At 45.4% G+C, this 16,548-nt stretch overlaps 4 protein-coding genes across 4 annotated transcripts; 2 read left to right on the top strand and 2 right to left on the bottom strand.

The window, feature by feature from the left end:
• Nucleotides 1-844: 844 nt before the first annotated feature.
• Nucleotides 845-7,802, bottom strand: L199_002533 (uncharacterized protein; the record flags this gene model as incomplete). Its single annotated transcript, XM_064888276.1, has 6 exons — nt 845-923; nt 979-5,612; nt 5,679-5,708; nt 5,769-6,134; nt 6,188-6,951; nt 7,043-7,802. 6 exons carry the CDS (start codon nt 7,800-7,802, stop codon nt 845-847), a joined length of 6,633 nt encoding a protein of 2,210 aa, XP_064744348.1.
• Nucleotides 7,803-8,888: 1,086 nt separating this feature from the next.
• On the bottom strand, nt 8,889-10,917 carry L199_002532 (uncharacterized protein; the record flags this gene model as incomplete). The annotated part of the gene is made up of 4 exons (XM_064888275.1): nt 8,889-9,005; nt 9,258-9,582; nt 9,714-10,395; nt 10,500-10,917. 4 exons carry the CDS (start codon nt 10,915-10,917, stop codon nt 8,889-8,891), a joined length of 1,542 nt encoding a protein of 513 aa, XP_064744347.1.
• A 395-nt stretch (nt 10,918-11,312) lies between these two features.
• Nucleotides 11,313-13,092, top strand: L199_002531 (3-isopropylmalate dehydrogenase; the record flags this gene model as incomplete). Its single annotated transcript, XM_064888274.1, has 7 exons — nt 11,313-11,326; nt 11,389-11,423; nt 11,532-11,705; nt 11,810-12,013; nt 12,142-12,466; nt 12,618-12,725; nt 12,831-13,092. 7 exons carry the CDS (start codon nt 11,313-11,315, stop codon nt 13,090-13,092), a joined length of 1,122 nt encoding a protein of 373 aa, XP_064744346.1.
• Nucleotides 13,093-13,504: 412 nt separating this feature from the next.
• Nucleotides 13,505-15,843, top strand: L199_002530 (uncharacterized protein; the record flags this gene model as incomplete). Its single annotated transcript, XM_064888273.1, has 14 exons — nt 13,505-13,630; nt 13,710-13,793; nt 13,881-13,986; nt 14,094-14,134; nt 14,204-14,246; nt 14,373-14,532; nt 14,652-14,796; nt 14,881-14,935; nt 15,017-15,107; nt 15,180-15,283; nt 15,349-15,431; nt 15,487-15,558; nt 15,624-15,645; nt 15,704-15,843. The coding sequence occupies 14 exons, from the start codon at nt 13,505-13,507 to the stop codon at nt 15,841-15,843; spliced, it is 1,272 nt and encodes a 423-aa protein (XP_064744345.1).
• Between the last annotated feature and the right edge of the window lie 705 nt (nt 15,844-16,548).

Genomic DNA, 16,548 nt, shown 5'->3' with positions numbered 1-16,548 from the left:
CCCAAAACTCGTCAATCATCAACTCCTCAGAGAAGATGAGAATAACATATACCCATATATCATATCAACGTATGATAGAGGTATTATGTGTTTGTCATGGTTTGATATTCGCCAGATCATCGATCATCATTTCCAAGGAAGGAGAATGAAGATGGTAAATTAAAGGTACCTATAACATCCGTAGAGTATTCGAGCAAGTCGAATGTCGGATGATAGGGTACCTTTTTATGCGGGAAAGAGAACAATAACAGGAAGAAGGGTAGGGACTATAAGTCAATATGGGACGAATGAGAAATTGGGTTTGGTCAGTGCTTGTCAAGTATAAGATAGATTCTACATTTTCTATAGTGTGAGTACAGTAATGATACAACATGAACATCGCAACATCGAAACAATAATGAGAATGAGAACAAAGTCTAAGAAAGCAATGAACAAGTGGGTGTATGAATATGGTTATGAATATGTGTTTGATGAATATGATGATGACAATCCAAATCGACAAATTCCAAGTTCGAAAACCTCGTATGTCCATACCATCCTAACAGCTCAAGACACACCAAGAACATTCAAAACAGCCGAATCAGATTACCACCTACAGCCTACCAGCACCAACCTACAATCCAAGCGAGAAAAGAAGCAGAAGATAGGAACTGTGCCAGTCGACCGCATCAATGTACCACCTACCATCGCCTCCTTTCCATGGTGCTGGGTGACTATCATCAAACCAAGCCACACTTCGATCAGCATCTAGGCCTGTAAAACCTGTAACGCAGCGATAAAAATGAAAGACGGAACCTACGTATCGGGAACGGCAATGTCATTCCTGAGGAGGATCTCTGGAAGCTCATGATCCTCGCAAGGGAATATCGACGGGTCGAACAGAGAAGTCTCCGAGATCACCTGAAATTGAAGAGGTCCGCTGGCTGTAGCCAGGTTGGCGAGCTGGTTCAACGCCGAGTAATCCACCGGTTCCCGGACCCTGTCCATGTTCCATAAGATTCATAAGAAGAAGTTGAAGATGGAGGGTATCCCAGTTGTCCAACCTCGTTCGCATTCGTGGGAGCTTGTTGAGCATCGGTTGCGGCTGCGTCCAACGCCCGACGTACTCTTGCGGGTAACCTCGCCAATATCCTTGTCAAAGGTCCTTGTGTATCTTCAAATATCAAATCAGGAGTAAGAACAGGTAGAAAAATAGGTATATCCGCACGTCCTTGAAGTTCCTCTTCTTGAGCCTTTTCATTTCCCCTTTTAGCAGCTTGGAAAGACGTTTTCAATTCCCAGCTACCCGAATCCTGTACAGCTTCCGACGATCTGAGAGAGCTGGAAGGAAAGGTAATGAGAGTCGACTTCGAAGGTCCAATGACAGGTTTGAAAGCTGAGCCGGAAGATGAAGGTATGGCGGGCGGAAGAGCCAAGTTACCTGCTGATGTGCCAGAAGACCCTTGGTTGAATCGTTGTTTGGGGAACGTGACAAAACCAGGAGGAGGCATGTTTGCTTTATCGTATTCCTCATTCTTGAAATTACGCAAATCGATCTCCTCATCTATCTTTCCCATCTGAGTACGCGTAAGTACCGGCGACATCGAGAAAAGACTGTGACCAGAGGAAGATCGTGATGAGATTTTCCCAAGGGCAGAGGTGTTATTGATATAGGCCATGACTCTTTCTTTACCTGACTTCGCATTCGGTATGAAATCACTTTCTCCTTTGGTCGCTACTTCCACTGCTGGTGGGGGTGGTGTAGAAGGAGGACTGGATGGAGGAGCTATAGCGGAGGTAGGTGGAATTGCGAATTGCTCTTGGCTTCGAACAGGCCTTCGCCTTAGCGGGTACCCATTGTAGTCGAAAAGAGGAGGAGCAGTCGAGAATGATGAATTCAGGCAAGAAGGTATGAAATATTGACCTTGAGTTGGATTATACCACTGTTGATCGAAGAAGGTGGTAGACGGCTCCTGATATACTGTCGGTTCCGATTCTGGAGCGAGCCAGCTCGGTAAAGGTCCAGAAGTCAGCATGTCAATGAGCTCTCTATCGCCGTACGACAAAGTCTCGGTTGACTCTTCGACCTTGTAGGTACCTTCTGGTACACCTTCGACCTCGACCGCCTTGTTCTTACCCTTTTCTTCCCAACTTGACCTTCTTCCACTCTCCTCTACCTTCTCGTCACCATTGATTACATCTTCTACCGCTTTCATGTCAATCATATCATGGTCAATCTCCTCCTTTTCCTCAGCGATACTAGCAAGCATTCGTAAGCCCATTTTGGCACTTGCAGCATAACCAGAAGCTCTCAGTGGCTTGATGTTCCGGGGTTCAAGTGCATTCTGGAACGTCAAGTCGGCTTCAAAAGGACCCTGAGTTGATAGAATTGAAGGCTGAGAGAATGGCATGTTTGGATCTTCGCTCGGGGAGGTTACGGTGGCAGAGATTGGTGTTGGAATGACATTACCAAGTGTCGTTGACAGGATAGGTTGAGGAGTAGAGTTTGACTCGGCTGGAGTTCCTGATGTTGGCACGGGATCTTCAGCTCCATTCATTTCAGCCGTGGATGATCGAGGGGAAGCGGGAGGATCGGCCCAATTGAAAGCAGCATCAACTATCACTGGTTGTTCGATATGTACCTGTGAGGGTGGGAGGCGCGACGATGTCGATGCGTCTGACGGTGGTGGTGTTATTTTGACCTCAGGATCAACAATCGCCGCTCGTGATGGTTCGGGTACTATATCGACGGATGGTAAATTTGGTAATAACACTGTTTCAGGATCCGATATGCTGAGCGATGATATACCCTGTCTGACCGATTCCGTCTCTCGTACCATCTTATTGGTAATGGCTGCTGAGCTGGGAGGGTCGGGAATCTCAACTTCCTCAAATTCGTCTTCGTCTGCCTGGTCGGCATCGTAAAAAGCAGGTTGTCGGAATTGTAGATGAGGTGGTAGCGGTTCTACTCTGGTAGCTTGGGTTGGTGGTATGAGATGAGGTTGAGGAGCCGCCACGTTATGAGTGAAATTGGACGTGACTGGATGAGAAGGGAAGGAAGGTTGAGTGGGAGTATCCATGAGGATTGCCTCCTGCATCTCCGTATCTTCCATAAATCTTGCTGGTGCGGGAGGTGGTCGATGAGCCAATTGAGCGAGGTAGGAAGAAACGATATTGGGCATGTACATCTGTTGAGCGAAAGATGAACCCCTTTGATTATGAGCAGCAGTATTACTCAAAAAATCTTCATTGGTCATTTCTACTTCCTCATTGGTGCTAGACGAGATAGAGGAAGGCGATTGGTGGGAAGCCTGATGATGAGCGGACTGTGGTGCGATGGGGTAGAAGCGATTGAAGCTGGTGGGCGAAAGGACATGACGATGAGTGTAAGCAGGAGGTGTGCTGCTCGCATAATTGGGCGGAGTTTCACAGATCTCATCAACTTCCATCTCATCTTCGACCTCAGAAGGAGCAGAAGCGTTTCGTCGTCTCTCGAAAATCGAAAGAGGTTGAGGTGAGCGAGGTTGGCGTCGGATGATCTCATTAGATTGATGTTGAGAAGGAAGCACTCGTTGATCATGTACAGTCGAGAACGAAGACGCTAGGAGAGGGAAGAAAGCCGATGTAGGTCGAAATGAACCTTGAATGTCGGAAGGGACGATTTCCATACTCTCCTCTTGTCTCTCCTCCACCACTTCACTGATATCTTGATCTTGCATCTCGGTTTCTCCCTCTTTCAGAGCCGTCTTCAACTGTCTTTCCATTTTTCCGCCATCAGTCTTCTTGGTGAATTTTGGAGGATTGACCTTATTGGCAGTTCGAGCGGCATGTGCAGCCCATAATCCACCTAATTCACCTCTAATCGCTCCACCATGACTTCTAGCTTTACCGCGAGCCAATCTCGAAGAAGAAGTAGCTCGATCTATAGCTCTACTGATAGTACTGATCGGACCGAGTGGAGTAGGAGGTACCGGTCGAGTGAGGAAATCGAAAGTCGACTTAAGAGCATTTGGAAAGGGAGCATTGGAGCCAGTTTCGGAGGCTTCGACGACGGCAGCTTGAGGCTTTGGTGATGGCGGTGCAGGTGCAACCGATGGGATGGGCGCGGTCTGATTGGAAGTTGTTGGGAATGAGAATGTGAATTTCATTTGAGGGCTCTCCTCAGTCACCGCAGCACGCAGAACCGATTCTTGAGCGATTTTAGGATCGGTTGAGGATGTTTCCAATGCCCGAGAGGCGATGATCGAGGTATTGGCAGATGATGGTGATGAAGCTGATTTTGATATTGAGGATGTACTGGTTTCGTCCTTGTCCTTTGGCTCGACTTCAGAAGAGGCGATACTAGTTTGAGTATCATTCTGTAGCTCAACTATGGAAGGAGCAGCACATGTAAGACCGATTTCCTCGCTTCGACTTTCGTCACCTTGTTCCTCTCGAGACGAAAGTATTGCGAGACCATCATTATGGGTATCCTTTTCCACGTTTTCATCTTCTTCAACTTCTTCAGAACTGTTCTCACTAGCAGGTATTGAACCTTCTGGAGCGATGCTTTCCTTCTCTGCAATTTTGAGAGACACATCTTTAGCTTCTACCGTAGATTCGCTACTAGGAGAAATAAATATTGTTTCTTGAGGTTCGATACTGGCATTGTCGTGAGGCGATGGCGTAGAGGAGCGTGTATGAGTGCTCAACTCAAGGTCTCTCGACTCTTGGACAGGTTCTGAAGGCATTTCGACCGAAGATGCTGTGGTTGTAGAAAGGATCAGATCATTCGGTGGGGCCGGTGACGGGATTGCAGTTGGGACCGATGTCAAGTGAGCTATCGGTCTGTGGGAAGAAGGAAGAGGTGTTCCAGCTGGTAAAGAATCTTCGTCGCGTAGTGAAGAGCTAACAGTCTCGGTCACACTAGCAGATACAATTGAGGGGCAGGCGAGGGCATACTCAGAAGCGATGATACTTCCAATATCACCTTGGAAAGGTGAACCCAAAGCCATGGTAGGTGTCGAAGGTCCCGATCTGGATCCTAATCGTTTCGAAGGTCCAGCTTGGGCGTTTTCACCAAAGATCGATGTCGAAGATGGAGTTCTTCGTAATTGCTTACGACCACCACTTGATTGGTCCATGCCAAGTGCATCACCATTACTGGTATTTTGGAGAGCTCGCATAAAATCACCTATTTCACCATACTCCTCCTTAGCCTCTCGTTCCTCTTTCTCCCACTTATGCATCAGAAATCTGTAGTGGAACGTTTCCCTCAAGACTCTGGCATAGTTCGCCTCCTTTGCCCATTTGAACCTAGTGAGCTCAGGAAGGGTCCGGAGAAATTCATATGTGTAGTTCACCGAAGCGGGATCCTGCTTTGGTAATTCCCTTGGCCAAGGTTTGAGGTCGTAAGGGTTGAGTGCTCGTGTGGCATTGGGGGTATCGGATGCAAGAGGCGAGATAGGTAGAGGTGGATCTTCACGATCAGGTTGCTTGAGAGGAGGTGGAACGACTGAAACGGCTTCAGGTACGACAGGTTTCTCAGCCAGTAATTTCTGGATATGCTGGACCAAGGCTTGTCTTCGATTGTGAAGGAAGTTCGTCGCTGGACTGGGTGAAGTCGGTTGGAGATACGGCAAGTGAGTCATCAACTGGGACAAAGGGGATGAACATTGTCAGCGAAAGTTGATGGATCGATATAACACGAGTGGACCTACTCTTCTCAACTTGTTGGGTTTCCATTTCCTCTGTTACACGAGATATCAGCTGCCGTTTCAGTGAATTAAGTGAAGCACGGTGGCACATACCTTGCCTTGACCAGGCTCGTCCCCTGATTCAGACTCTACCTCTCCTCCTGCCATGTTAGCAGGTCCATCCAAGAACATCGCAGTAGTTGGTGAATGGGTGTAACCGTCCAGCGAAGGCGCCATGAAGTGAGACAAAGTATCCCTTCCGACCATTTGTGGTTGCTGTGGCAGGGTTACTGCCCTAGGTTCTGCACGAGTAGGTGAAGCAGCTGGAGTGTCCCCAGCTGGATTGAGATAACCACCAAAAACGAGAGGTGCTGGACGATTCTTTCTTCGTCGAGGCGCTTGCACAGGGGTTGACTCGATTTCCAACTGAGTTGGTGAGGTGAGAGACAATACGTCTCCTTCTGAAATCGGAGAGACCACCTATTAATACCTGTCAGCACGTTCTGTGGTCATATGGTATGGAAATTACATACCTGTATTTCCTCTCCTACAACAGTGGAAGAAGGTTGTGGCGGAGTAACCAGTACTTCCATTTCCTCCTCTCCTCCTGGTGTATCACTCAACTCAGGTGTGCTGTCTGAATTCCTGGGCGGTGTACAAGGAGCAGTCTGCTCCTTCTCTTTCTCTTCATTTTCTTTCTTGTTCTCTTCATTGGAAAGATCTGAAATCTCCAAGAACTGACTCTCGGTCAGTCTTCTCTTCTTCCTTGATCCAGCTTGACGACCCAGAGGAGGACTAGGTGATCGACGTTGAGAATATCTACGCTTATCAGGCAGAACAGTAGGTGGTTTGGTGAAGACGAATTCAACAGATTTGGATTTGTGAAGTGAAGGTGATTTTACTCGAAGCTCAGCTTCAACTGTAAATCTCCTTGTTTGCTTCGTACCAATATCCGAGTTTTCTTCATTCCCATGATCCCAATCTCGACAAGGTCGTTTGCCAAGAGCTTTGGCTAAAGGTTGTGTAATCCCGATTTTGGGGGGATGAAGGAAGGTGAAATTTGGAGTAGAAGATGGTATAGGCGCATAAGCGTTATTAAGGATAGATGGGAAAGGTGGTGGTGGACTTTCAAGTCTTTTCTTCCGTAAGAGATTCTCCGGGAGCAGTTGTTCTAAGAGGATATCGGATGTCTTCAAGACTGGTGAATCCTTCGTTCGGCGATTGGACTTGGACTTGAACTTGAAACCCCACAACCTCTCAAGCGAGTATGGCCATCCTTTGATACCTTGTCGTAATCCTGTGAGTGATCAGCTTCCCATGCCTTTCAAATATGACGCATGATTCCTTTGATGTGGTATGGGTATTAGATAAGATAAGATGATACTTACTTGAACGCTCATTCATTGACCTTCTCCTATAAGGGTAATACCTATTCACCTTCCTACTTGATTCCTTCTCTTTCCTCGCCAGTCTGAAAGGACGATGAGTCTCGCCAAAGATCAATTTTACCCTTTGCGTATGTGAATCGTCGTTTGAAAGAGCGAGCACGATGAGTTGTTGTCTACACTGTTCGTAGAGCTTTTTGAAGTAGTCCAACGGCATGTTACAGAAAGGGTACATGTGGTATAAGATAATCGGTGGCATGAGAGCCCCTTGAGGTGTTACCATGTATGGGTAGAATGCTTGAGGTGGAACAGATAAAGTTGGAGTGAACACATGTTCGGAGGATCGGATTGATGGACCATCTGAAGGCTGTGGGAGATTGGGCGCATCCGGTATTCGGGAAGGCATGATAGGTGGAGGATGTTGATTGTTCGCCGCCACCCTATTCAGTTGAGGTACATCGTTGCTGATGTCGAGTGATGCAGATTGGGGACCACAATAACCATCCATGAAGACTTGGAAATCAACTTCATATCCTTCTACTTCGCCTTCATTGTCTTCTTCTGAGGATGATGGAGGATCCTCATAGATTTGGTCTTGAATATCACCCACGGTGGTTTCTTCTTCTTCCGGTTCGATGGTAGGAAAACAGTATTCGCCGAATTCGACTGATTGGAAATGGATTGAAAAGAAGAGAGTCAAGAAGTATGGGACGATGAAGAGGGATAAGAAGTAGGAGAGGTAGATAAGAGCAAAAGCGAGCATGTTGTGATGATGATTATGTGTAACAAAAGAGGTAGACGGTAGCTTGTTTGGATGTCAAGTAGCTAGCTTTGATAGGATAATCAGGTAAAGTGATATATATATACGTTTTAGCTTGTATCCCGTATATAAATGTTTATCAATTGATGATAAGCAAGATGATTGAGAATGAAAGAGATATACGTAGGAGTGGAAGTAGATGATGATATTTGTTGTCATCGGTTGATTGTGATCGGATTAATCAAAAAGCAAAGCCTCGCATTTACCATGACCTATGTGAACCCATGACTTGCTCTCACACACACGGTAGAGAAGAGGGTAGGACAACCCAGATCCTCACACTGTTCTCTCTTCTCTCCTCTTTCGCTTCGAGTCTCGAATCCAAAGGTATCAATGATCAGATTTAACCCCAGCAGAGGAAACAAAGGATGGGTTGTAGTTCAGGAGGGATGGAGGGAAAGAGGAGGACAATAGTTCTGATGGAGGTTTAGGCGATGAAATGGGTGTATGCTTCTTAATCTGATGGTGATGGTGATGGTGAATAGTGTAGGGGAGAGTAAAGGATGAGGGCGCAAACTGATCTTCAAGGTTTAAATTCGATATAGGAGGGTCCCAAGTCTGATGAAAGAGATAAAGTGAAAGCAAGAGAGAGAGTGAATGAAGCATGGGGTCAGTATATGATTGTATGTTCATCGCTTTACCTTCGGATGATGCATGATTGGAAACAAGGTTGGATAGGAATGGACGTCGTACATGCATGGATGATGAATATGACTGGTAACTGTAAGAGGGACAAAAAGACATGTTAGCTTGTCAAACAGGTCCAACCTTAATGTTTCAGATAAACTGATATTGAGAGTGAGAGTGGCAAAAAGACGATATCGGTGATTCCGGCGGTTATCCATAATCAGTCTAGAAGCATACCACAAAAAACAAGGTACACAATCATAGACACATACACAGTCACACAAAAGAATGAGAGGAGAGAATCGGAAACTTACACATGGATCAAATATATCTAACAGAAAAGGGTTGTCCTTTGGATACTAGGTATTCGTATCGCACAGCATATGGAAACCTAGTACATGCTTATCTCTTTCTCCTAGCTTGATTGGGGTTCTTCCTACCATGTCCGATAGATGGCATGTTGGAGGAGTGTGAACGACCTTTGCCTGATGTACCGACGCTGATGATCTCAGGCAGCCACTGAAAATCAAGAATATTTCAGTATGAACCCGGCATAATGTTCAAACAACTGAACTGAAGAATGATTCGAAGTGGACGGTGACGCAATATGTCCTCGCGTTGACAAGACGGATAATGATAAACCCTTCTTTGGTAATCATATATCCAAGCGGAGAAGAGCGAGGACCGCATGGAGTAGGGTGATGAATGCTAGGGAGACAAGATCTGAAATCTTGGAGAACCGAATGGAAGGTAGAGCGAGATGTCACTCACATCAGGATCATTCCAACCTTCCAAAACACCTTTAGCTTTCCTCCTATCTTCTTTCTGTTTCTGTATATCCTGATATTTCACCGCATCATTCCATTCCTGTTGATCTTCCCTCAAGATCAATCCACTACCACCTTTCTGTTGTCCCTTGGCTCTACCCATCTTGGCATCAGGTATAGAATACTTGGTACCTCTAAGATGATATTGGAAGTTCTTCTTCAGGTGGATATTCTGTTTACCAGTCTTGGAGTCAATGGATACCGTCGTACGTAGTAAGGTGGCATTCCCGCATGATGGACAGAATTTCTTAGAAGAATCTTTACATATCCTAAAGTGACCAACGATCAGTATCAGTTATTCGACGTCTTCTCGTTCGAAAAAAAAAAAAAGACGAGTAGCAAGGCATTGACAGATTGGATTGACAGTCTAAGTAAAGGATGGGATAGCCTTATCACTCACTTGAAACAAGCATGACACCTCAACACGAAACTCTTCACATTACTTATCCTCTTGCCACCTTCGCCTACCAGGCCCAAACCCATCCCTAGTAGTATATTCTGCACGGCGAAATCACCGGTCATAGCAGCTACACTGGGTGGTTTGGCACCTGATCCACTGGGAGTGATCAACCCTAAATCACGAGAACGGTGGGTAGTGAGATTGGAAGGGTTGATCCATTCTCCTCCATCTGACTCGTTATCTATCTCTTGGACTGGTTCGTCTTTTGTAAGTGCAGGTGCAGATGCAGGTGGTTGAGTAGTAGGGGTATCAGAATTGCTGAGGTCGTCAGAGGTAGATTGAGCGTTGGAATCAAGTAAAACCTGTTCGATGGATTGAGCAACTTGTGCAACTTCTCCTTCATCTTCTTCCTCGATGTTCTGCTTGAGATCATCTCCTTCTCCCTCATCTTGTCCATCTGCACTTTCAGCAATTTCATCCTGCACCTGCTCCTGACTCTGATTTTCCTCTTTGACGATATCTTTCTGAGTTGTAGATTTCTTCTTAATCCTCTGTCCAGGTTCAGTCCGTATACCTTCCAATCCATTAACTTTCACTTCGTATTGCCATGTCAGAGCTGCGACCGATAGATCCGTTGACGAGAGCACAGAGAAGTCTCCCGTCTTCTTTGCAAACGCAGTGACTGAAATCATACATGAGATATATCATCAGCTTAGATATCGAGACAGATTGACGCAACAGTCTTTAGGCAGATGTCATTGTAGAGAAGCACATAGACCAACTTACCAGCAGCCATAGCTTCGCTCGAAGGATTTTCCACCTTAACTTCCACTCCGGTCAGTCCCAATCTTTCCCAATGTTCTCTAGCCTTTGGGTCTCTCAATTCGGCCAACACCATAGGAGTGATGTGGAACGAGCCTGCGAGATGTCGTAAAGGCGTAAGGGACAGTAAAGGCCCAGCATCAAGTATCAAATGCTGTATGGTAGAGCTACTAGTAGTGGAAGATGATGCGATGGGGTGTTGAGGTTGGGATGGGACAGGGGTGGTGGAAGGTCCGGGCGAAGAAGGAAGCGCAGCTGATCCATCGTATTCAACTTGAGTAGATGATGAAGGAACAGGAGTAGAAGATGAGGACGAGGCGATGGATATTATGTTGGGAGTATCTGCCGTTGGCTTTGCTATAGAGCTGTACGATAGGACCATGGTGAAGGACTGAATTTGCGCCTATGTATCTACGGATAATCGTCGTAACGTTGATTTCCTAGACAACGTTCATTCATCTTCATCATCTCGATCTAACATCTGACTCTTAAGCTCAAAATCTTATCTTGCATCTCATAAGCGGACATCTCCACCATCTTTTGTATGGGATCCTTTTCTTTTGCCATGAGTTTAACGTCTTTTATCCCTTTTGGTATCTTCGGCCGACTGGCCCGAGTCGATCTCTTCCTGTGGCCCGAAATTGCCCAGTGTCAGGCAACATCCATTCAGCTTGACATGGATAGCATGACTTTTCGAGAGTTGTCTATAGGTTGATTCATCCCATCTTAACTATTCTTTTAACCAAACTACAAGCATAGATACACATAGCTATCGACATGTCAGACAAAACGTGAGCTTACCATGTACATCAGGGACATGTACATGCGAGCTGACATACTTCTGCACGACCAGTTTCAAAATCGCTGTTCTTCCCGGAGATGGTATTGGTGAGTGATCACGATCTTGCGATCGACCTTCACATTCTATGGACGATCCCTAGACTCTATATATCAAACACTATAGTCTTACTAACTTGAGTGTTGACGTGATTACAGGTCCAGAAGTGGTTGATCAAGCTCTCAAAGTACTCTCCACCATCTCTGAATATTCCAACCTCTCACTCGACTTGAAGAAATACGATTTCGGTGGTGCCGCTATCGATAACCATGGTGTACCTTTGCCTGATGTAACCTTGAATGCTTGTAAAGAGGCTGATGCGGTATTGATGGGTGAGTGAGGGAAATGTCCTTATTATACATATGTGTAGTAGAAAAGAATACATGTTATTGCGTTTTGGCTTGACCATGGCTAACTATGCAAATCCACTCTACAGGCTCTGTTGGTGGACCCAAGTGGGGTGTGGGACCTGTCCGACCCGAACAGGGAATCTTGAAACTTCGAAAAGAACTTGGTCTCTATGCCAACATTCGACCAGCTTCTTTCGCTTCTGAGAACTTGCTCAAGAGGAGTCCGTTAAAGGAGGAGGTTGCTAGGGGTACGGATATCATTGTGTTGAGGGAGTTGATCGGTGGTATCTGTGAGTGTCACCAATGCCAATACTGTCATCCAAGGATATATGCTCGGTCCTCATGGTCATCGATCAGCCAAACAGAAAACATATGGCGCAGTGAACTAAGGACGCTAATTATTGTCTTTACTACATAGACTTCGGTGACAGACAAGAAACCGATTCTAACGGTGTAGCATGGGACCAATGTATCTATTCTATACCTGAGGTCGAGCGAATAACTCGAGTTGCTGCTCAAATCGCTTTAGCTGCCGATCCACCTTTACCCATCACTTCCATCGACAAAGCAAACGTATTGGCAACTTCTAGATTATGGAGAAAGACTGTCTCGGAATTGATGGCCAAGGAATACCCTCAATTGAAGTTGGAGCATCAATTGGTAGATTCAGCTGCGATGATCATGATTGCCAATCCTAGGAAATTGAATGGTGTTTTGTTGACTGAGAATATGTTTGGTGATATGTGAGTGTTATTTTCTTTTACGACTTCATCGGGGGAATATATCAGGAAACCCCAAGATACGGCAGTTTCTGTGGTTATTTTTCAGCTTCTTTTGGTATGGTATATAAAATGGGTATAATTGAATGCTGAAACTTTATTGTTCGCTCGACAGCCTCTCAGACGAATCATCCGTCATTCCAGGATCTCTCGGTCTCCTCCCTTCTGCTTCTCTCGCTGGTGCTCCTGATGCCAAGTCCACCACCATGGGTTTATACGAGCCGTAAGTGTGGTTTCACGTGTCTCAAAAACAAACTTTCGCATATTGTACATACCAAAACAGCTTCTCTTTTATGTACTAAAGCTAATACACATCTTCTTTCAATAGCATCCACGGATCCGCACCTGATATCGCCGGACAGGGAATCGCCAACCCTATCGGAACCATCTTATCAGCAGCTATGATGCTTCGATACTCCCTCGGTAAAGGAAAGGAAGCAGCTCTTATCGAGAAGGCCGTCCAGAAAGTGCTGGATTCCAAGGATGTCGGCGGATACGATTTCAGAACTAAGGATCTCGGTGGGGATGCTAAGACTGAGGAAGTGGGTGATAAAGTCGTGGAGGCCTTGAAAGGGCTTTTGGGTCAATAAGCATGATTCACATCAAGCAGTTCAAAAGACGAATCAAAAGCCTAAATCTTGTACATACATATATGGCAAGTAAATGCATAACGTTGGACAATGCAAACATTCCTCGGCATTGCATACTCTTCATGTCTTGGGGTGATTCTTGTCCATCTGGCATAAAAGCATACACGTGAGATGTTGAGTGGTTGTATGCAATGACGGTAAATGAGATTAACCGGGGTGACCGAGCAGTCAACTGATCAAATCAATCATATCGCCTAGTCGATGTCGAGTTTTGGCTGATACCATCGTGTTTGATCGTTGACAACGGCGCATCTATCTCAGTCATGCAGAAGATATAGATACAGCTGGACAAGTTATCATATACAGGAAATAGATCATATAGACCAAATCTTCATTGCTCAAGCAAATCAACATGATACGGACAACTACAATCCCATCAATTGCCTCCCGATCATTTCCACTCCGAATACCCAGAACCATCAGACAATACACATCTTACAACGTCGCTGTAGCAGGTCTGACGGAATCACAAGAAGAAGTGAGCTGCCGTGCTTCCATCATCGTGATAATGATGTGAGAACGTAGTGAGCTGACATACGATCTTTGTGGCCGTGCAGTTCCGAAATGTAGTTCATGATTTCGCTCAGAAGGAGATTGCACCAAGGGCAGAAGAGATCGATAAGAGCAATCATTTACCAGAGGTAAGCTCCATTCCTCCTCACTTATTGGCCTATGTGGGCACATCATGAGTGGCAGATGAGCTGAGATGTATGGACTGTATGGAGTAGGACATATTCCCAAAACTCGGTGAGATGGGCTTGCTGGGGGTGACTGTCCCTGAGAAATGGGGTGGACTGGGGCTGGGGTATCTGGAACATACTATAGCTATGGAGGGTGAGTAACATCCTGCATGATGAACAACTTGTTTAATGTATATCCGTATGGATAGGAATGAATCACTGATGCCCATTTGATCTGCGTGGTGCTGTCGGTGTTAATAGAAATTAGTAGAGCTTCGGCTAGTATCGCTCTGAGTTATGGTGTAAGTGGTCAATCAGAATCCAATATGGAATTCACTCTCCTGTGACACAGGCTCATCATGAGAATCCAGGCTCACTCCAATCTTATGGTCAACCAATTGAACCGATGGGGAAGTAAGTCGAACCCAATCTGAATATACATATATATATAGTTCATCTGTCAGCTGAATGATCCGAACGATCTATTTCCTCTCTATCTTTTACGCTCTCACGTCCGCTCTTCGTATATCCACTTTACAGCCGACGACCAAAAATCCAAATACCTCCCGAAACTCTTATCAGGCGAACATATCGGTTCTCTAGCGATGTCAGAGCCCAACGCCGGATCAGACGTAGTGTCAATGAGGACCAAAGCGGAGCTGAAGGGTGGGAAATGGATATTGAACGGTTCGAAATGCTGGTAAGTGTATATGAACCAACCACTATAATGATGTTGTAAGGAGAAAGGGATCATAATTTGCTGTTGGTTTTGGTGATGGACCTATTTTGTTGTTGATGATGATATGGATTCGATCATAGGATAACAAACGCACCTGTATCTTCGACTTTCCTAATCTACGCCAAATCCGATACTTCAGTCGCACCAAGTAAAGGTATGACTGCTTTCCTGGTTGAAAGAGGCTTTAAGGGATTTGAGGTTGGCGAGAAGTTGGATAAATTTGGTGTGAGTTCTCGAAATTTTCGTCTGCTATGCCAAGGTCCGATGAATCAAAAAGAATCAGGTTGCTGATCTTTACTCGTCTTGTAGATGAGAGGATCACCGACTGCTGAACTATTTTTCGATAATGTTGAGATACCCGAAGGTGAGATTAGGTTCCGTACGATCAGATGTCCTGGACATACGGTTGGATAGCCTTCATAGCTGATGTCTGTTGTATACCTAGAGAATGTGCTAGGTCAAGTGGGAAAAGGAGCTGCGGTGTTGATGTCTGGCCTAGACTTCGAAAGATTAGTCTTGAGTGGTGGACCTTTAGGGTGAGCTTGCCGTTCTATTCACATCCGAGCAATAGAGACTCACCGCAAGCTGACTTTCAAGCTGACTTGTAGAATCATGCAAGCCGCTTTAGATCTGACTTTGGATTATACCCACGAGAGAAAACAGTTTGGTAAGAAGATCGGAACATTTCAATTGATACAGGGGAAACTGGCAGGTCAGTTATCAGGTTCACGACTAGCTGCATGATCGGTCGATTGGCTGATGGATATAGGTTCATAGACATGTATACCAAGCTTAGCGCTTCTCGAGCTTATGTCTATGCTGTGGCTAGAGCCTGCGATGCTGGGAAGGTCTCCAGGCAGGTGAGTGAGGGTATCGTTGAAGCAGTGACAGTCACTGACCTGACCGATATCGTAGGATTGTGCCGGTGCGATCTTGTACTCTTCGGATAGAGCTGTAGAGGTGGCTATGGAAGCTCAACAGTGTTTGGTGAGTCGTTTGACAATTGTCAATCTTTTCGGAGAAGGCTAGATGTTGATGGAATATGACGATAGGGTGGTAATGGTTACATCAACGGTAAGCTGGTAACGGTGCCGTGTTGCGACTCTAAACTGACAACCTCATGATTTCACAGACTACCCCGCTGGTCGTCTCCTTCGAGATTCCCGATTATACACCGTCGGAGCAGGTACGCAGGAGATCCGAAGGATGTTGATTGGAAGAGGGTTCAATGAGGTGTATGAAGAAGCTGAAGGGAGAGGAATAGCGCAATGATCGTTATGACAAATGTGCACTGAATTCGGATTACGAGTACGGAGTCATCAAGAGGTGATGAGATCAGAGCACGTTTACAGCTGATGATTCGGAATACTCTCCTCTGACGATAAATTGTGTTCTATGTTGTGCCATTAGATCCTTGTAAGATACGTCGGTAGTATTATTCATGCATTAATCAATTTCTGTACGGCTATTTGTCAGTCAAATATTCGGAGTAAGCTCATGAAGCGAAGCACGAAATCGATCATCATCATTAGTAAGTTAGTCGAATAAGATTATTCGGATTTGCGGATGAATAACGACGCAGATCTGTTATTCCTTCATCTCATCTTTTGTTTGTAAGAGAGCATGTGTAAGCTCGCTAGACCCGGCCAGGATGTATAGGTTCTTGAGCAAAAGGAGGATGCGATATCATCCGAGAGTGGATGTATGCATGTGTAGCTGGAATCTGTAGTATAACGTTACTTTGTTATATTTCCGAATTCGAATTCGATCCTGACCCTCGTGCGTATAACGGAATTCATATCCAGCTGAAATCAACGGACGTCATCGCTCTGTCATCCACAATCCATCAGTTAGTTATTCCACTCATTTGGTTTTTGGCTTTTTTGGTTTTCTGGTTTCTCTTCAGCATCGACATCATCATTACATCCCATCTGTATATATATATAAATACATACAAGAACATACGCTGTATAACTT

This window comes from Kwoniella botswanensis, chromosome 1 (genome assembly GCF_036426115.1).
Source record: "Kwoniella botswanensis chromosome 1, complete sequence".
NCBI lineage: Eukaryota > Fungi > Basidiomycota > Tremellomycetes > Tremellales > Cryptococcaceae > Kwoniella > Kwoniella botswanensis.
The sequence above is the reverse complement of the archived record's forward strand: the minus strand, read 5'-3'. Positions and strand labels throughout refer to the sequence as shown.